This window comes from Camponotus floridanus, unplaced genomic scaffold, assembly GCF_003227725.1.
Source record: "Camponotus floridanus strain SB8 unplaced genomic scaffold, Cflo_v7.5 scaffold9, whole genome shotgun sequence".
NCBI classification, from domain to species: domain Eukaryota; kingdom Metazoa; phylum Arthropoda; class Insecta; order Hymenoptera; family Formicidae; genus Camponotus; species Camponotus floridanus.
In genome coordinates this window covers 2,358,516-2,381,332 of record NW_020229860.1, presented here as the reverse complement: position 1 = coordinate 2,381,332, position 22,817 = coordinate 2,358,516, and the positions used below count along the sequence as shown (strand labels likewise).

The following is a 22,817-nucleotide window of genomic DNA, read 5'->3' as shown; positions in this document are numbered from 1 at the left end:
AATTTAATGGAAGCTTTTTTAAAATTTTATATCATAACATGATTTAAATTATAAATTTAAAATTTGGAAAAATTATAAAAATAAAATTTCGCACGAAATATAACGCATAAATATTTTATCTCTTATACGGACATTAAGTAAAAGACAGATAATGTAAACGAATTTGGATCCTATTTTACGAAACGACTTTATATTTTTGTGATGTATTTTTTGCTAGTAAATAAAAGGAACAGTTACATAGATCAATAGAATGTATGTGTGTGTGTAAAAGTTATAAATTTTATCTATCTTTATAATTATCTATCTTTATAAATACAAAATAAAGTTCGTAAAATTTTACTTTGTATTTATTTTTTTTATTATTTTTCTATTATTTTAAAAATCAAAACTATAATATCAAAAATTTTAAAAACCAAAACTATAATATCAAAAATTGGAATTATTGTCCAATGGAATGCATAGATCGCTTATTAGAAATTTACAATTGATATGATAAATTTATTGATAAAATTATTATATTATAATTATTGAGATAAAATTGTTACATTGCTTCATGAAGTCCTATTAAGAAATCAAAGGAAACGATCAAAGCTTTAACGCGCGAATCAAAGTGGATTCAAGCATGTCAAAGGCACTTTCCTTTCCATTCTCTTTTTATAATATAAACAGATTTTCCAGATACATGCTCGGATTCTGCTCCAAGAAGCTGTTTTTAAGCGCGAGCAAATGCAATCAATCGCGCGCACGAGATCGATCGTTTTTTATTCGATCTATTCGATGGCGTGAGCGCGTACGGCATAATTATATTCTCGATTCAAATGCATGCTATGCTATAAATTATGCATCAAGCGCATTTAAGCACGCGCGTGGAATATGTTGAATGTAGTATAGTTTTGCGTCTTCGATCAGGATGCGGAAGGGTCCGTCATTGGATTCTCTTCGTTACGCTTTTCCCACATGTTAATTCTTTTTAACGGGTAACAAATCACAGCTGATACGAGAATCAAGCTGCCAGATAGATAAAACGAGGCGTCGTAACTTCCAGTCGCATCCATGAGTGCACCTGTTTACACATGTGTGAATATCATTTGGATGAATTAACGTCGAAGTTTTCTGATTCATTGATCATAAAGTAACAATTTATGAGATCAGCACATATAATATCGAGTAATTTTAACGAACGATATAAATATTTCCTGCAATCGAGGAATAATCCGCTCGATATCGCTGTCAGATAAAAGTTGCAAAGTATAAATTAGCATTATTTAATTAAAATGAATTTTTAGCGTCGGTATTTATGAAAATATAGTCCGAGAAATATGATCAGTATGATCAATATGATTTTATTTTAATTACCTGCGAGAGGTGCGCCTACAGTCGCTGCCACGCCTTGAAACAGAAGAAGCAGTCCAAAAGCGTTTGTCAGTTTTTCTAAACCGAGCAGATCCACAACTAGAATCGATCTCAAAGAAGCAAAGACAGCTGAAAAAAAATATTTTCTTGCAAATTTTATAAATATAAAATTAAAACCACATTGGTGTAAACATTTTAAATCAAAATATTGTGTATTAGACGAGATGATATATCTATAAAAGATTTATAATGAAAATTTAAGAGCTCGCATATACTGCTCGCATATACTGCTTACATATACTAAGACCAAAGCTGGCTGCATAAAAAAACTGATATCCCTCCGTCAGAGAAATGCCGGAGAATATTGTGACTAAACCGCCAACGCTGATAAACATATTATTCACGATCAAAGCATTAACTCCAGGGAAACTGCTTGCTAGACCACAAACGATACGACCGATGGTATTACCGATACCAATCACCGAAACGAGGAACATGGCCGTAGAAGTATCCATGTTACCCTTTATAGCTCGATCTGCAAGAATGGCAAATAAAAAAAAATCTCTTTTAAATAAACAAAATAACGCGTAAAAATATATTATAGGAATATAGTAGAAATAAATGATATCCTTTTATAAGTTTAGCTCTTTTAACTATAAATGCAAAAAATATTTTAATAAATAACGATCTTAAAATTTTTAATAATAAAATTAAAATTAAAACTCTATTTCTGTTTAATTTATAGTGTAAATATTATTTATTTATTATTTCATTTTTGTTTTTTATTTTTGATAATTTTAATCAATTTTTATTAATTTATTATTTCTTAATTGTATTATTTTAAGTTATATTGTTAGAAAGAAAATTCCAAGTATTATTTTTTCCAAGTGAGAAAATTCCAAGTGAGAAAATTCCAAGTGATACGTATTATTTTTTCTTACAAATTATATGTGATTAAAAAGCTGTAGAAGAACAAATATTATGGATCATTTGATATACGTACCTGGCAGGTACATAAAAGGTGTATAAAAGCCCATCATGGTGAGGCCGCCAGAAATCGCTAGTATTAGAAAGGAAGGACTTTTTAGAAGACTTAAATCGAGCATTGTGGTCAGAATTCGTCTCACACTTTCCGGACACAGGTAGCAACTTCCACTCTTCTCCTCCGCTACATCCGTTGCTGTTGGCAGCCGCGTCACTGACATGTGATAACCAACCGATGATTGCTGCAAAATTACAAGCTTCTGATTCTAAGTAAAATATTTATACGAAATCGCCGTTTCATTAATATCAATTTAATTCTAATCCAGTTTAATTTATTATTTGGCGTTTTTATAGAATTAAGATTAGAAAGAAGCAAATATTTTGCGTCCCAAAAAATATTTTTTTCAGATATAATTAATATACATAAAATTTTTTATTATATATTATTTATATTGTTAGCAGTATTTTGTGAAGATAATTGATAGAATTTACCTGCGATCTGTAATGAGAAAGTCTGTTCAAAGAGCCGCCATAAAAAATATCATCTCTATAAAACGGTCTCTGCGGATCTTTAGGATTTCGTTTGCCCATTTTAAGAGACTTTTGACTGCATTCAGAATCTGTTCGAAGGCGTCTGGCGCTATGTATCGTATGTCGGCGAATCTAAAATAAAATATTTGTAATTACAAAATAATAATTTCGAAACAGGAAATTTATTTTTGTACAATTAATATTTTATAAATATTATAAATATCTTTTCGTAAATTGTACAAAAATAGAGGTGTTAGCAAAAATAAGTAATTCACGAATCATGGATTTTCTAGGCCAACGATTGACTTTTATAACTTTAAAAGTGCTCAATTTCGTTTCTTGGCAATAATAAACATAGTTGCTTTTTCTTGAACGTCTATATTTTAGATATCCTTCAAACAACTCCTTTGAAAACAACAAAAGAGATAAATGAAACTGCTGAGATCTGAAGTAACGAGTTTGCATCGTTTGTCAAATTTGATGTACAATCTGAACATTTTCGCGATTTTGTTTTAATTCGTCAATCTCAAACGAATTAGATAAACAATATATTTGTATTTTGTTTTTCACATATCAATCATTTTGATATTTTTATAGACGTGTTCGTTTCAGTTTGCAGTCTTACGATCAATTGCAAATTCAAATTTATAGCACTTGAATTTCTCGTTCTTCTAACATATACATGCATGTATATATATACATATAGATCGTACCGTTGGTACTTGTCCGTTTAACCGTTCCAAGTCGCCGCTGAGCAGATTGTTCTCTTCGGCTATCTTTTCTTCGTTATTTACAACGTCCAAGTCAGGATATATCGGCGAGGATAGCTGTTTCTCCGAACTGCTCACCTTCCTCTCCAACTGTGTCTCCACGTGCACTTTGTGCAACGAATGCAAGGACTTAGAGCTGGAACAGAAATCAATGAATCCCGTAAAGTGATGTGAAACGATTATTGTCATATATAAATGGAACCTTTAGTTTATTACTTTACTATATTAGGGTTACTTCTGAAAACTTCTGCTGCCGTCGGATATTCCGTGTTATTATTCGTGCCAAAGAAACCACTTCTATTCGGTTGCACACAATGTAATGAGGTCGTTGACACACCCTTTCCTATCAACGCAGTTTTTACCTCGAGCGCGGCGTTTTCTGAGGTGTTCTTCACCTTAATTCTCGTTGGTTTTAAAGGACGGAACAATGCGCCGAATATGGCGCAATTTAATAGCATGCCTATAAGTCACACAAGTTTTTTTCATACCAATACTGATATTATAATATTTAGGTATTTATTTATATTATATATAACTACATTACATATAATTATATTTTACAGTTTTTATATATTAAAATTTTAATGAATATAAATATATATGTATATACATATATGTTATACATTTGTCGATATAAAAATTTATTCATTAATATATATTTTTCTTTATCATATCATAATATATTATAACAGAAATTGAATTAATGAATATTATATATCTTTGACTTTTTTAAACGTTTTAAACATTTTAAATGTATCTAAACATTATAACATCATATAAAACTCACCTGCTTGAAATAGCAGAGCTCCCCTCCAGCCGAAATTTTTTACGAGTATATCTGAGATCGGTGCAAGCAAAAATGCACCAATTCCAGAGCCACATACCGCGATACCTGTAGCTAAAGCTCGCCATCTCTCGAAATAAAATCCGGTAGTTATTACGGCTGGCACGTATATCAATCCCGCACCGATACCACCTAAGTTTTTGACAGAAAGTTTTGTTTTAAAGAGAGAATGTTTGTACATAAATCTCTCTAATATTTGTTTTCGTTTTAAAATATACGATCTCTGAATAAGTCGATTTCCGCGACGAAATTTTATATCAAATTTTTTGCAATATATTCTTTAATTTTTAATACATATTGTATATTATCCTATATAATCAATTTTTATGCATTATTTTAAAATATATAAATAATGTAAAATTTTTAAATATCGAAATATTAATAATTTCTCCGATAGTTAAATATTAATACAAGATGCTTGAATTCTCGCAAAGAACCATCCGTGCAAAATTAAATAAAAAATAATTGGAAATACGTGTGTGTACACATAAGAAGATTCTATACGAAACTTAATGGAGATGCCAGATAATTGTATAAGAAATATCTGAGATAAAAAGAAAAGAACTCACCGATTGCGCCGTAAGAAATGTAAAGGAATTCGATAGATGTACTGAAATACGAGAGGACGAAAGCGATACAACTTATTACACTTCCTAATATCGCCACCAGTCTAAAGCCATATCGATTAGCCAGGGCGGACACGAAGGGTCCTAGAAAAAATGATACATAATTTAATTTATGTAAATGTTTTATTTGATCAATGATTATAAATCTTTAATCTTCAGCTATTCGGTTGGATAAAAACATGCAAATCACTCGTTTACACTTTTATTATTTGATTTCAATTGATTGTATTTGGAGATATTAATTATTGTGTACATTGTTTAACAATAACTGTTTAACTTACACAAATTAGCAAATAGCAAATCCTCAAATAAGTCAAGAAAATTTGTAAAAATAATATATATCGTATATTTATAAATATATTAATTACTTAATTACGATATTAATTACTTAATTACTTTTATTAATCGTATATTATCGTATATTTATAAATATACGATATTAATTACTTAATTACTTTTATTGATATATACTGCTATTAATATTATACAATAGTGAAGTGATATCATATTTGAAGCTATTTAAAAAATATTTATATGTAATTAAAAATAGGAATATTTATCATTTATAGGAATATTATAATAAAATGGAAAAATATAAAAAAAATTTTTTTAATTTAAATATTTATTATAATTAAACTATTAAATTTAAACTATTTACGTAAATTCTTAATATTCTTAAATAGCATTTATATATATAGTTTATAGATATTTTTCATGTTTCAAATGTAATTTTTTAATTAATATTGATCTAGATCTTAATTTTATATTATATGATAAATATAGATCTTTTGATATAGCAATAGTGAAAAAATTGTAAAAAATTTGCGAATATAAAAATAGTGAAAAAATTGTGCTTATGAAATATATATATATATATATATATATATATATATATATGTAAAATATTTTTATATATTAGCTGATCGTATATATAATACATAAATAATTCTTAATTTCTCAGAAACATATATTACACAATATTAAAGATATATTGCAGAAAGCAAGTCCTTAAACATTACTCTTTATCATCACGAGTAATTAAATACATTTTTACTGCGCCCGTGTGCATTGCTATGCTAATTACGTACTGTATATGAAGGAATATTTTTCATAATGATATATAAATCGTCATGTATTTTTTTTCAAATCTTAATTTAAAGTCATTAGATATTATACACTAGAATAAAATTAAATGCGTTTAATGTTTATGAAATGTGATTACTAATTATTGAAATTTTATCTAATCTTTGAGATTACGATAATTTAAACGCATTAAGTATTGTTTAAAGCATTCATTGTATGTTAAATTGAGCGCTGAATGGAAAAGTTTCTACATATTTATTTTTCTGGATTGCATTGCGAAAATCCTTGAGACTGATTATACAAATGATTGCTTATTGCGATGCTAATTCTGACGCAAATACAAGTGTCATATGTTACTTTATCGATCGATTCGATATCAGGAAGATGTTCCAAATGCGAGTTTATTATATCGCTATTTTACAGACAGATTTATCAATTTTGTTCATTCAACAATATATTGCGTCCATATTGTAGTTTAATCTTGAAAAAATATTAACTTCAATATTGTAAATAACATATCTAAAGTAGTTTATCTAAAATAGTTTATCTAATATTTTATCTAAAATAAATGAATTATATATTTAATCTATTAGTTTAACGATATGAGATTTTTTGTATTCGTTGTACTTGTTAGATTTATGTTTCTAATTTATTGAATTTTATGAATTGATAACTCAAAACATATTTACTCTTTTTTGTACTGCTATATATATTACAGTTATAGCGATAGTTAATTATACGGCACATACTTATTATTATACAATACTGATATAGCATATTGTTATATAAATTTGATAGATTAATCATTATTGGTAGGAAGGAAATATATCTGAAATCTTATACATCTTTTAAATAGGCTATATATATTCTTTTCTTCATTAAAATCTTATTAAATTATTGAATTTAGGATTAATCTTGTAAAAACAACAAAAATTACAACATTTTTATAATACATAGCATTTTTATTTTATTTTTAATTTTTATTTTCTTTACTACTTTATATTTATTTGAAAGCTAGTTTTGAAATCATAAGAAGAAACAAAAGCATAAGATTGAAACATCAGAACGAGAAAGTATTATTTAAAATTTTTTAATAATAAGTTCAAAATACCATGAAAATAACATTGTATCCAATAAGATGTATGATATATGATGAGACATGATATATTTTTATGATAAAATGAAATACTGTTGAAATCCAGCGTTCTAAAATTAATATTTGGACTTGTTATTAAATGTTACATACATGTCGCTACTAACCAGCCATGAGATAAAATCCAGTTTGTAATGAACTGACAAGTGCGACTCTCGCTTTCGATATGGAAAATGCACCCGCGATTTCATTCAAGAATACGCCAAAACTGAAGATGATACCATCGACGAAAAAGTTGCACATGAAGGAGGCTCCAACAATCACCCAGCCCCATCCTCCGTCAGGTGGTACCACCATTTCCACTTCGATGGTCTATTAACCCACAAAACTTTTACAGTGATTCATAAGTATCTAACAAAAATTCATTAGATGCTTTTTTGCAAAATTATCACAAAATAGTTAAATTTTGCTGCATTTTTTGCTTAAATTTTCAATTTATTTCAATCAGATAGAGCTGTATTCAAGAATTAGAGAGAGTTAGAGTTTTTATATTGATAATAAAAGAGAGAATATATCAATAAAAGAAAAGCATATATATAAATAAGATGTTATTTACATATGTTAATATTGCATTAAATTAAGATTATAAAAATATTATATTAAAAATTATTATATTAGATATAGGTTAAATAAATAAAATGTAGCTGTAATTATATGCAAAAAAATTTTTTTATTATAATATAAAAGAATAAGCAACATGATAAAAAGCTATACATATAAAAAGTTGAGCATATGTAATATTGAATATGAGAATATTTTGGATAATATTTTTAATATGCAATATGTATAGGAAATTGTATGATAAATAAATTAGAATTTGCCGTAATCTGTTTTTCGAGAAAAAAATACAATTAAAACGAAAATTTGCTTTGGATTTATACAAACGCGATAGAAGAAATTGAAGACCTGTGACTTCTAATTAGTATGGAAATTTTTGCAGCCGATGTTTGTTCGCGTTTGAAAACGAGGGTTTGTTTAAATAGCTAATAGATACGAGGCTTTTTTAGCTACGATGCTTAAAACAAAATTAGCGAGAGTATCCTTGAATATGAATTATTTAAAATAAGAAAAGAAATATATAAAGATAACATTATTGAGAAATTAACTATGATAATTTAAATATATTAGTTTTAATTTAATTTAAAAAATGTACGTTAAAAGGGTTAATTTAAATTAAAAGAATTTACGTTAAAAAATAGAGTTTAAATATAATAATCACAAATCTTGCTTATGCGATAAACAACTTAAAATTATTAATAGCTAGTTATTAGTTTTAGGAACAATTATATTATCTACAATTTATAAATGTTACATTTTATTTACATTAGCCGCAAAGTGTGCATAATTGTGTGCAAAACAAACAATAAAATTGGAATTTTCATGCCTCAATCATCAATAAGGATAATAATCATTAAAGATAATATTCATTGCATTGGTTTTTTGCTTGTTAAAAAATACGATAAAATATGATATAATTTGCTAAGACAAGTTTGATTAATTTGCGACTGTTTTTTAATCATTTGCGACTGATTTCACCATCAACATTTTCGTTCGTTGGAAATTTACAAGGTACTAAGATCAAGGCCACTCAGAAAGCTGCCGAGAGGCCAGCCTTTAGTATTTCGGCCGTTTCGTGACCTAAAACTTTGAAAGTTATCAATTCGCCGCCAAGCCGCTTAAAACATTAACTTAACCGTAAATGCTTGCGTATTTATCTTCCATAGCTTCAATTTAAAATAATGTGTGTGTTTCACCTGATGGAATCTAAAGAAAAATTTAATTCAATTTAATAATTATGAAAAATCAATATTTTTTTAAGTTCTTAAACAAGTAAAAAAATTATACATTCAAGTTGCAATTTGATTATCAATATTATCATTTGTGTAATTCATAAAGAAAAGAAAAAATTTATGTGTAATATTCGATCTAAATCGATTAAGTACGAAAATAAAGAGAAGAGATGAAATCAACGTGATCAAAGAACGCGAAGCGTTTCTTACATCTCAGAAAATTGTCTTATATTTGTCTTATTCTTGCAAAGGTTCCGTCGATGAATATGAAAGTATAAAGTTTACTTTCTCACGATCGAAAACACAAATAATGTATAATCCGGATTCGTTGTCCGAAGTGTCTATTTTTATTTTGTGTACAAAATATATTATCAGTTATTCGCGGCATAAAAATCAAAGCGATTTTTTATCATCGCTCGCTAAAATTAAGAGCGAACGGAGACAGCAGTAGTTTACGTTGTTAAATTTGAGGCAGATTGATAACGAAAAATTCAACAGGGAATGCGTGTCCGCTTTTAGATGACCCTTAGCGAGACAAGGACTATCGGATCCATTAGTATGTCGCAAATATGATATCGCACTTGCAGTTTATAACATATGTATGTACGATCCACCCATTACTTTCAACGCGAACATACTGATCGCCAAAGCTGTGGCCTGTGGCGCGAATAATCGCGCGATGCGCTCTTTTTTGCAGCTTTTGCATTTTAACGTATGTATGGTGCGCGTTGTCGACTCACCTCATCATTGTTATTGTCGTTAACGTCCTCGAGCTGCAGCTCATCAATCTTGTTGCGATCATTTTGCTGCGATTTGCTCGCGTTCGAGATCTGCTCTTCCGTTTTGCTAGCTATTATCGTCGACATTGTCGTGCCGTTTAAATCTCTGAAACATATTTGCATGGAAAATACTGCTTGAATGAAGATAAATGTAATAAAGTTTTGTATAACTCGAGAAGTCAGATGCTACAGAAAAAGTTTAAAAATTATATATTTGTAAATATTGGAATTGTATCGAAGATTGTCTTTATCTCTCTCTCTCTTTTTTTTTCAAACGTAAAAAGAAATTTTATTTGAATGAATTTTGAATCAAATATCTTTTTAAAATATTGATTTTTGAGATAAGATTTTATTATTTTTTGAAATTAAATACTTATGTAATATAACGCAACATATAAATGTTAGGATTAATATATTATATTAATTATTTATGTAATAACGCAACATATAAATATTAAGATTAATATATCATATTAATGATTTATTGATATGATTTATATATTATAAAAAGGATATTTAATAACATTTTATTAAATAGTATTTATAAAACATTTTTTGCAAATATCTTATAAAAATATTTAAATAAATCCATCTAATTTCATAAGCGAGAGTATCTATAGTTTTTACAATACTAATTTTCGTATTTTTGCAATGCAATCCACCATCTCATCAAGAGGTAATAAAAATCGAGTAACACATGCACAATGAAGAATTTAATTGTCACTCAAAAGTAACATAAGTAATATTTGAAGCGTTTGTTTGTGCTCGATTACCTCATGTATTCACGTAATACAATTAAACTTGAATGATTCTCATCGTATAAATGTCTAGTTCATTTATGATCATTTTCTTCAAAAAGAATACAAATATTTCCGAACAGAATATTTATCGTTTTACTATTTGAGCATACAGTGTGTTCATAAAAAACAATGTTGAGCAATGTAGATTTAATAATGAAGAATTAATAAGATTAGTAAGTTGTAGTAATTAAAAAAACAGCATCTCTAATTGATTTATTTTAAGAAAAGATCTTTTATCGGTGATATGATGTTATTAATTAATTCTTATTATTAATTCTGGAATTTAATAAGTAGTCGATATGCTGTCGTTGCAATAAGTTACCTTATCAGAACGAAAATGGTGGAAAACAAGCAATTATAGAATTAAATGATTTCGTTATCGCACAACCAGATTCTTCAGTATCAAATAGAGTCAGAGTTAGCTTCCATTAAAAAATTCTTCAATCAATTTAGATTTGATCAACATGCTAAAGAAGATTATTATTTTTTTTTTGTAGTTAATTTTAAATATTAAATATATTTGAGACTAGTTTAAAATAAATATAAAATTTATTAAAAAATTAAATAAATTTTATTATATGTATATATTTTAAAGTGATCAATTTTTTTAGAAAAGATTTCTGATATTTCCATTGTCTATAGTTTATAAATCATTATGATTAAAGAAGTACGGAGAAACACTAAATTGAAAGAAATTTAAAAAAATGCATAATTAAACTTCAGCGTGCCGTGATTAAACTAGAAAATAAAATAATTGTTCGTTGAAGCCGTACCTATTTATTAATCAAATGAAAGTTTATGAAAAGATAGCAAAGCAAGCATTATAATGATGCTTAACACGTCTAAAATGTTGCCACATTTTAAGTATTTTGTATCTTATAAATCAACGATAAGATAAGTTCGAGAAAATATTTATTTCTGATACACAACACACAAATAACTTTTGTAATTCGGAATGTCTATCTTATATGTGACACTAATTTTATGATGCTTCACAATGTACATGTGAACATACGTCTGTGTCTTGTCAGATACAATATCAAAATTGATTAAGAATTATGATCTCATTTTTCACGACGTGACATGTTATTTGCAAAAATCTATATAATATATAGCAGATATCATGTAAACGGAAATGTGTAAATTTTATTAATTGATAACAGATTTATTTTTAGCGTGACTTTATTTTACATTCCCTTGCTAAGCAATAGTCTGTGAAAGGAAAAAATAAATTTTGAAACTTTCACTTTTTTCGTTCTTTTCAACTTTTTTATGATTAATTCCATTTAACCATAATAAAATATAAGAAAATATTATAATAAAATATAAGAAAACTTTAAACAAAATATATGAAAATATTGATGTTAAACTCGTTGGTTTATAATATAATATATAAGAATGGAATATATAAACGTAATGTTTTACGAGAAAATAAATTATTTAATTATTATTTGTAATTATTTTTTATTTTTACAGTAATTTATGTTTTAATAATTTTCTATTAATAATTTATTTATACTTATATATTAACATTATGTTTTTTTACTTAATAATATATTCACATATTTAACAATTATTTTTTCAAATATTACTTAAACTGATTATATCGAAACAATTATACTGAATATATATGGTCAATATTTGAAGAACTATTATTTAACACATTACACTGATATTGTATAGAATTTTATTTATTATAGTTCTTTTTATCAATCGAAGTTCTATTTATTATAGAAGTTTCTATTAATTGAGTTACAATTGAAGACTAATGCTTATCATATATCTTATATCTACATCATATTTTTTTCTATTTCGTTTGACATAAGTTTGATTTAAAACAAATAGACTGATAAGAGTAAAGTATACATTGTATGATACATACATGTAAGATATTTACATATATGCGCAAGACATTATTATGTTTTCGCTAGTATGACGTAAAGATTCACGTCAATTGTATTAAAGAAAGTCGCAATGAAGATGAAAAAGAAAACTGTAATGAAATAAGGCAATCACAAAGATTCAGACATGGCTCCATAATAATCGCTGTTCTAGAAATGAAGATGATTTTTATAAGAACGTTGATTACCTCTTTAAACGAGATAAATCATTATCAGTGAGCAACGGACAATGCAATTCTGCTATCTCGCTGATAAATTTATGCTTAAGTATTTATCGAGCAAACAGACACCCTCTACTACTTACTTTCTACTAAAGATAAAACTCCATGGTTTTATACAATATATATATAATGTCACGTGAGTACTGCATTAATTGGCAGTCGGGAATAAATTACTGCTACATCAAAGGAAATTATCATTCGCGATGAAATAATGAGAAGATCAAACACTCATAATAATAATTGTAATCACGACGTGTGATTAAACTTGCTTAAACGTCGAATGATGTATATTATAAGAAAAATAAAGAGAATGCACCGCTTATTCATACTTAATAATACATGTTTAACGTTCGACAAACAACGCGGTATTGTAAGCGAGTGCAAAAAATGCAAAGTATCACATATTTTATGCATCATCGTTACTACAAAGTGAAGCGGCAAAATTTTTATTGACAAGCGAAGTACCGTGGAAGCTGGCGTGCATGTTATGCGAAATTGTCAGTCGTAACATAATGTATATTTTATAGATTTTGCATTATAGTCTCTTTTATTGCGATATGCTTTTATATATATCTTCCTTTTCATAGAATATATGAATCACTTTTCTTTTTTTAAATTATTTCTATATGATTTATCTCTTTAATGACAGATCTTAATATGGAAATGCATTATAATATTAATATTTCAAATTTTGTAAAACATAATGTGTATCTATTTAATAAATAATAAAATTCTTTAATTCCGTTCTATAAAAATATTAAAAATATTGATCATAACAGGATTATTTGATTTATCTTTATTCGAATTATTTTTCTCATATCATTATTTAGAAATTATTTATTTGATGTGTAGCTCCTTATTTTTAAAATCTTTTGTTGTCAGCATTTCCATATCGTAAGAATATATGTATGTAAATTAGATTTCAAAATGATATAGAAAATGGTGATTCAGTATTTTTATTATCATTATTCAAATATCTTCATTCTAGTAACTGATACGCTTTACACGACAGCGAAAGATTTATAAAATTTTATGAACTCTTTGTCAAGTATCGGTCTCAGTTAAATATGTGTCGTCTGTCACGCATTAGACTTCGCCGCAGTCAAAAGGTTAAAGTATTATGAATCCTTAATGTATGTTATATAGTTTAGAGACTATAGATTTTTTTATACAAACTCAATGATATAAAAATTTCGATTTTTATTAAATAAGATGTCGATAAACATCTTGATATCATATAAACTGATTTGTATTATCATTGTCTATTTGCAATAACATAATATAATTATTGCAAGAGTGGTATCAAAACTGACCACTCAAAACAAATGTTCTTTATGAGTGAGCGTTACTTTGGAATATATATAATTTCTTAAAGCATTATAAGTCTTAAATGTATGAAAGCAATATTTTCATTATCTGAAAAACATTCTCATGTTTATTTTATGATTCTAAATTGTGTTCTCGTTAAAACGATTTATAAAATACAGAGAGAGAGAGAATTAGAAATGTAGTAAATTGTTCCCTTGATCATGGTACATTTAAACTGCATGGCACTCGCGAAAGTAAAATATATTTCTGTATAAAATGCGTGCTGACCAGACTATCTCACTGGGTATAATAAACATCACTCTCAAATAAAAAGTCCACTCTGCTTTTTATGGTCTCTAGCTTTTTCGAGATATTTACAATCATATTCTATATCTTCATTCGTTAATTTTTCTATGCGAATCAATGATATAAACATCCGATTTTTATTCATTCAATCAAATAAATATCTTGATATCGATAAACTGATTTATATTATCGTGGCCTATCACTGCAATAACATAATTATCGCAGGAGTGATTGTTTTCTGATATTTCACAAACATTATCTCAAAAAGCTGACCACTCGAAATATAATAAATCTTTGCGGGTGGGCGTTATTTTAGAATATATTAACTTCGACATTTTATTATAATCATTTGATATTATTAAAATCACAATTTATTATGAAATTATAATACCTTATGGTATTTTGGAAAAATTTTAAATTTAATATCGATATAAATGATGTTTGATTATTCACATGCAAATATATAATAAATATATATTTATATAATATATTTATTATTTTACATTATTATATATTATATAAAATTTAATACATAATAATAAATATATATAATAAAATTTGTTAACAAGATATCTTCACAAATGTAAAATTGACATATGAAAATTTTACTCGTCCGAAAAAGACTTTAGTCACTATTTTTAAATAAATCGGCCAATAATGAATTGAAAGTGTTTCACGATTCTTATTTATCCTCATGATTGGTTTTTCTAAATTTATTGAGGTATTGTCAGAAAAATTCATTATTCTGAATTTATGGATTAATTCGATTTTTATTGCCTTTCATCATGAATGAGATGCGACAGGAGAGATAGAGTGTAGTAAAAATAAGAAGGTAAAAAATAAAATCTCTCTGTAATAGCATCGCTATTTCTATTTATGGTTAAATGTATAGAAAATTAAAAATAAAACGTCAATGTATTTTTTTCAAAATGAATCTTTGTAGGATTAACTTGTCAATGTAATCTGTTTATTGCGCTGGACTAGTTTGACAGTGTTTTTCATATTTCATCACTAATAACAGGGATACTAATAACAAGTTGAGCTATGAATCGGGGTCAAAGTTCGAGGGAACTTATCTAACGATTTCACGTGCTATGCGTTTATTTATTAATAATACTTGCGATTGATGACAATAACACGCAAAAATTTAACAAAAGTTCTCCATCCAGAAATAGCCGCGAACAAGCTATTAACCATAATATCTCGCACTTTTATTGTTTCTTTTTACTCTTTATTTTCTATTTCGAATTCACCGACAGTTTTTTTTAAATTGATTGAAACAGAAATATGTTAATAAATGATTATGATTAATGTTTGCATGCTTTTTGATGGCCAAATAAGAGATTCAGTTTTTAGTAAAAAAGGAAGAGAAATATTTATTAAATAATCTTTTTATAATAAAATTAAATTTTATATATATTTTAATATAATAATTATTTCTTTTTTTAACATAATATATACATAATATATACATATATATTTTAAGTTATTTTTAAAGTTATATTTTTGACGCAGTTGTGAATACATCAAGTCTTGTTATTTCATGTGTATATTATGCACGTGAAATAATACAGCCTCTTATACAGCGTCTGGTATACGAATATTAGACTTGCATGAAATAAATATCATTTAAATAAAAAATTTTTAAGTTGCATGACTTGTTGATTAATTTTTAAATTCCTCATGTATTGAATGTGAATGAATTTCCGATGATGTAAATAAGAGAAGATACGCCGAGAAGGAATCAGATGATGACCTTACTCTACTGTATCAAAAATATCTCTCTTACTGTATCAAAAATATTCTTAATCATCTTGATTTTCTTGAAGCAACCTTTACCTTGCGTTCTAACATTCCGATTGAATTTCGTAGTTTTAAAAAAACATCTGCGCGCGAAGATATATTCCAAATTTATGAAACATTATTCTGAACATCTGCGTCTTGCGAAAAAAATCATGCTAAAATTTTTTTTTATTTTATAATCATTTGTAACATTTGTTACTGAATTCCGTATTGTAAGATTTAATTAATAGATGAAAATGATTTCCCAATAATAAATGCATATAAAAGCAATAGTGCTCAATAAAATGCGATAAGTAGAAATTAATAAAGATAGCTATGTTTCTATTATATAAATTAAAAGCGATAATATATAATAAAAATTCTAAATAGAATCTTTTATGAAAATACAATAAGAAAAATAAAAAAAGAACTTTGATTTATATTTACTTTGAAATAAATTTTGCATCAGGTTCACGAATATCTAGAGCAGTTATCTTGTACCGTGTGATAATATAAAAATAATTCATATCTAAAAATAATTATAGAAAGCAGATCATGATTTTTGCAGAACAATACAGACCAATAAGTGTTGAATAAGTATGAATGTTATATATTCATTGATTCATAATTATGATAAATTCTGACTATTATTTCCTTTCATAATTCTTGACACGATAATATTAATTGCTCTTAGTATACTCGATTGCTCTTAGTATAATAGATTTTAATATTTAAAGTTATATATTTAAAAGTTATATATTTAAAGTTATATATTTAAAGTTTCCGATTTGTTTTAAAGATTAAAGTGTGACTTTTTTTACAAATTGGTGTTTTTACAAACTGTTTAAATATTTTTAGATATTAGAGAGAAGAAAATACACAATATAGTTGTTTTTCGAAATATGAATATTTTAGATAGCAATTACTGATACCTTTATTAAACTATTAATGAACATTAATTTATGCTGCATTATAAGCGGCTACACTCTTTTATTGATTAATCGAATATATCGCATAAGTAATAGCTCTTGTGGATTTTTATTGGTTTTTCGTGATTTTTTGTGATTTACCGCAATTTATCAGCAATGAAAATATTCGCACGTGTAAACGCGTGTTGCGTACGCATGCGTGGCTAAATCTGCGCGGGAAACACTCTCGGTAGCTAAAAATCGGTAGGAAAAAATTCCACATAGCTACGGGATATGGATCACTCTTTTTACACGCTTTCCTTTATATTTGCACGCACTCTCTATCAAACAGCTGATCCCAGCTAATTTCTTTGTCTCTTTCTCTTAATAAAATAAAACGCGATTGACATAAAGACGGAGACACGTTACCTATCTATCTTTCCGAAATCACTGTCATCGGCTGCAGAGAGGTCCCGATGTGCCGAAAGGAAAAAGAGAGTCGAAGAGAAGCGAGATGCAGCACTCTCGGCCGCACGCGTGCGTGTGCGTAGTCGCGTGCAAACGCGCGTACTAAAGTGTCGCGCGTTCCGGTTTCGAACGGCGCGACTTTACGTCGGTCAGTGATAACGATGGGATGTCAGATTGGCCCATTTTGGAGTGGAAGTGTCGCGATGCCTCCAGCATCAGCGAAAGAGATAAATTTCTTTTTTCTCATTCCTCTTGTTTTCTCGATGTTCCACGATGTTTCTTCAAAAACTTTGCCCGATAAGCATCGAAATTAATCAAAGATTATGAGATTACAATCTTTAAAGAGACTTCTCGATTAATAATTATTTCTCAGTTAGTCGAAAAAGTCAATCAAAAATAGACGCAACATCGTAGTCTATTTTTATTTTTGATTACAATGAACTATTCAATTGATTGCTTTATGTAAATTATGATATACAGCATGTGAATTAATTTCGGCAAAATATTGGATTATTAATAATATATTATTTTTTTATTCGCGAGTAAACGTGTTTTGATAAAACACTCTGGAACTTTATCTGATGATCTATTTCGAAATTGTTGATAATTATAACTCGATCGCACATTGTATTTTTTATACATAAGATAATTTTTAAATATCACTCATCGCAATGAAACGTTGAACATTCAAATTCGTATCTGTCTCGTCGCGACAGTTGAAATGACGCAACGATCGTAGAAAGTTTCGGTGCTAAAAATTCGGGGTCGACCATCATTTGGGAGTAAATGGTTATTTATACATTTAAAGTGAATTTAACGACTCATTGTCCTAAATTTCTGCAGTCATTTTATGCATCGATATATTCTCGAGATGAGATCATACGAAAATTAAAATGATCGTAATCGTTAACAGCATTGTCAACATTTTTTATGAACAGATATTAAATAAAATTGACAAAATACAAAAATGAATTCAATATTGTAGACGTACAATGTAATTTTTATTTTTAAAAGAATATTATACAGGATATATATATTATAGAAAAATATTACATAAGTATCTGCCATAATCGTACAGTGTGAATGAAATAGATCGCAAATAGGGTACTCAAAAATTCAAATGACTGCATCTATTTATTATGTATTCTCAATAATATCGTTTGCTGATTATGCGAATACATTAAGCAAATTTTAATTAAATTTGTTGATGTTTCACAGCGCAACGCAACACACTTATTTGTTGCTCAGTTTATATTAAGGAAACATTACGTGATAAAATATGATTTATTAGAATAATACATTAAAGTATATAATTAATTTTTTACATTTTAAATAAAAAAAATATATATAATAAAAATATATAAATAAAACTGAGAGAAACATTATGTTATATAACAATGATGACTTCTATCATTTTTATATCGCTTATGAGAGACAAATCTTGATGTTGTAAAATAACAAAAATTCAAACGCTATTCTCTATCGCTTACTATCACTTTTTTTTTCATTCCGTGGTTTTATTAAAAAATATTATACATAGTTCGTATCTTCAATGTCAAGTTTACGTGTTTTATATTTCAGATTTATATTATGTGATAACACACACACATACACAAGTATATATGTAAGTATTCGTACGAGTGCAAGCTTATTATAGACAAACATGCCTCTCGAATTCGATCAAGTGTGCATTATGCATGATTAAATAAAACCTCTAATGTACCGAGACAATCCAAGCAATGTACATGTATTTCTATTCTTTCTTATTCTTTCATTATATTCTTTTTATGCAAAATTTAACCTTAACTGCGCATGCCAAACGTGCATCGAGCTATATGCACTTTTAGAAATCGCATTACGATCAAATCAACGTATCGCATGATTGAGTCGTTCATTCGTCACTATAGACAGAATTTACCGTGTCGAACAAATGCGACAAACATGATTAATAGTTTTCGATCGTTCTTATCTCCTCTTTAACTGCAAAGCGAAGAGACCAAACAAAGTGTTGTGAGAACTACATAAAATTAGTCTGTATAATATATAAAATAAAATATAAAATTTCCGAAAGTATATCTTTTTCATATGTATGTAAAATTGAAGGATTTGATTTTCGCGTAAAGAATTTTTATATGCTATAAGATAAAATATGGAGAAAAAGGTAAAATTAAAATTGGAAATTAAAAATCGTATCAAGTAATTAAAGCATCAAAAGTCATCCGGAGCATCGGTGTCACACATCTATGGCGTAAGTGCCGTTGATCGACAATTACGATAAGGATTCTGGAGGCGACTGGCCGATAACCCGTTTCCCAGAGCAGGAGATTGTCGCTGAATGCACAACTCGTTTTTGAAGTTTCCAAGCGCACTGGTAAGTGGCATGGCGCGACACGTGACGTAACGCACGACACGATTACGAACCTGGGTGAGCAACGACTGGATGAAAAGTTTCCCGATCCTCCATCTCGAGCACAATCGAGATCCATAAAGATTTGCATCGTCACCTCGCATCACGATCATCGGCAAATAATTCAGTTGGAATCGCGAGGACAGCTGGGCAAGCTCAGATACGCGAGAAAGCTGTTACAGGGCGGTTCGAACACATGTGTGGCACGAGATCGTAAAAGTATGCACTGTTGTCGATTTGGCGCGGCATGTGAACGTGACTTTCTATGATCAATTAATTAATCATGATTTTGATCGGCGTTAGTTGGCAAAATTGGCCAGATTTTTTTGCTTTTTCGAGAAAACAAATATTTTGATGACTTTATGCATTCTATGAAGGTAAAAGAGAAAATGTGAAAAGCACATACATTATTTTAATAGCATAATAGCTATCATATAGCATATACATTTTTTTAATTAACCATAAATGATTAAAAGTATCCAGAAATTAAAAAATATATTATTTCAGATCAATTAAGAGCAATTATACATAAACGAAAAATTGAATGACCAACAGAATCCTTCTTTTATTTGTAAAATTTAATTGATTAGTAAAGAAAATTTTTAAAGAATTATCATTATATATAAATTTCTTATATAAATTTCTTACATAACTTACTAAAGAAAATTAAAATATTTTAAATTATTCAAAAAGTTATATAAGCTCGTTGAATTTCTTTTCAATTTCTAATTCCTTTTTTAATAGTAAATATAGTATTTTTCTGTATTTTTATGTATTTTTCTTCTACAGCAAAATATTAAGATTTTCAAAAATAAAATCTTTGTAGCAGTTTCTAGGTTAGAGAATGCAAATAAATTAATTGTAGAGCATGTATAATATACATTATTTTATTGCGGCAATATAATTTATTGCAATTTATTCTTACTTACCGCTTTATTCTGCCAGACGATTGTAAACTCGCACCGCGATCTTCTCTCTACCACACAGGCAGACAAAGCAAACGCGTCTCTTCTTGAAGATGCTTTCACGATTCTTCAACAAGAGCGCTTTGTTTGTCTCTGTCTCGGACAAGTCAATCCGCGACACCCCGGTGGTCCACATGCGCGAGTGATTTAATCAGCTGTGCTAAAATGAATCGACTCGCGGACAAAATAAGTCCTTATCGCTCTCCTTTGCGCAACAGAGGAAGTTGATATTTGCGTAAATTTCCTGTTTTTTTTCGTTTTTTTCCTACCGATCACTGTGTACTCTCACAATATGTACGCGCGTGTAGTTCTAAAAATATTTCAAACGTTTATGTTCGCGCGTTTCTTCTTTCCCAGCCGAGAGCCGGCGATGAAGAAGACGGACTGGTAGACGGATAACTCGCGAGCTATAACTTACAGTCGCACAGAATTCTCCCTGATTTGCTAACTGACGATTCGCGAAAGCGTTTTTCTAGACCTCCCGCGCGCAATTTCCTGGGCAACGTCGAGCCCCCTCCTGTATTATCCGCTTGAACGAAAGTTACAAGTTTACTTACTTGCGAGACTTGATCGTGTGCTTATGTCCCTCTCTTGAGAACATACAGGAAATGAAGAAAAGAAAAAAACGAAAGCGATCTTCGAATTGCATCTCATTCCCAATTCCCAATCGAGTATAGCATGTGTTTGTCCCCTCGTATAATATGGCGGTTGTATATTTAGTTGATGGTGAGCATTCTTGTGTGCAATTTCGTTGTTATACTATAATAAATACTTCGGTCTGATTTTCTCGAATTAACGCGCGAAGCGGATTTAACTAGTTTTGTGATTACATGGGATTCTATTTATAGATAATTGGCACTGCATAATTAATTGCACACAGTCGTTTACAGTAAGGGCTTGTCTTCTTCCTCTCTAGATAACAGTTAAAGGTTAAAGGGCAAAGAATAAAATATACTATCACATCCAATATACGCTAAAGAACACTATAATTATTGATATAAAATAGTATATTTATTAATACTAGTAATATATTATAAAAAATGCATTAGGCTAGTTTGTTTTCTTTAATGCGAATACATAATTTATAGTTGTATAATTTATACATTTTGATAAAGCTGACTATAATGTAAATTAATGATAATTCATGAAGTTTTATGATTATCTGTTAGTTCACGAACCGCATAATTCGTCGTAAACGTATGCTATCAAATAAGAATTTCGTAAAAAAATTAATTTACTTCGATGTATATAACGAGAATAAATTTCCGCTTCTAACATCATTAATTTTTATTAGAAAAATATTGTGCATTGATAAATTGAAAGGATTTATTCGATATTATGCTTTGATAAATCGAGAGGATTTATTCGATAATTTAGCAAAAACGAAACCCGTGCAATATAACACAATATAAGTTGAAGTAATAATTTATTGCTAATAATTTACTTCTCCGATCTGTGCGCCATTTACATGCCACGAAGGGATTTCGATATTTACATGATATATACAGAATCATGATTCGAGAAAGTTGATAATTTTTTCTTGGATAATATTGGATATGTGGGGGTGTAGATGCAAAAAATATACGCAAGTTTTTTTTAATAATAAAAAGTCATAATTCCTCTTCTCAATTTTCGATAAACGTTACCTAATACATTTGTCCTTCTTTGTACCATATCATATGTTTAACATACGCACGAAGTAGGGCGTACGCATTCCTTTTTTATGCTCGTACACGGAGAGAATAGTGTGGCAGTAAGCGGCAATCTATATCGCATTATGAGAGTGTGGACCATGAGCAGATGAATCTTCGACAAATAATTCGCTGGATTGCATTATT

General features: G+C 28.2%; 1 protein-coding gene across 1 annotated transcript; it reads right to left on the bottom strand.

Annotated features, from left to right (window-relative positions):
- Positions 1-460: 460 nt before the first annotated feature.
- Positions 461-21,310, bottom strand: LOC105255886 (monocarboxylate transporter 12). The gene is made up of 12 exons (XM_011265419.3): positions 20,944-21,310; positions 9,875-10,019; positions 7,452-7,656; positions 5,052-5,192; positions 4,426-4,614; positions 3,855-4,098; positions 3,582-3,774; positions 2,830-3,000; positions 2,357-2,579; positions 1,649-1,888; positions 1,357-1,482; positions 461-1,063 (listed from the first exon to the last, which is right to left on the bottom strand). The coding sequence occupies exons 2-12, from the start codon at positions 9,998-10,000 to the stop codon at positions 906-908; spliced, it is 2,016 nt and encodes a 671-aa protein (XP_011263721.1). The 5' UTR covers positions 10,001-10,019; positions 20,944-21,310; the 3' UTR covers positions 461-905.
- Positions 21,311-22,817: the final 1,507 nt, after the last annotated feature.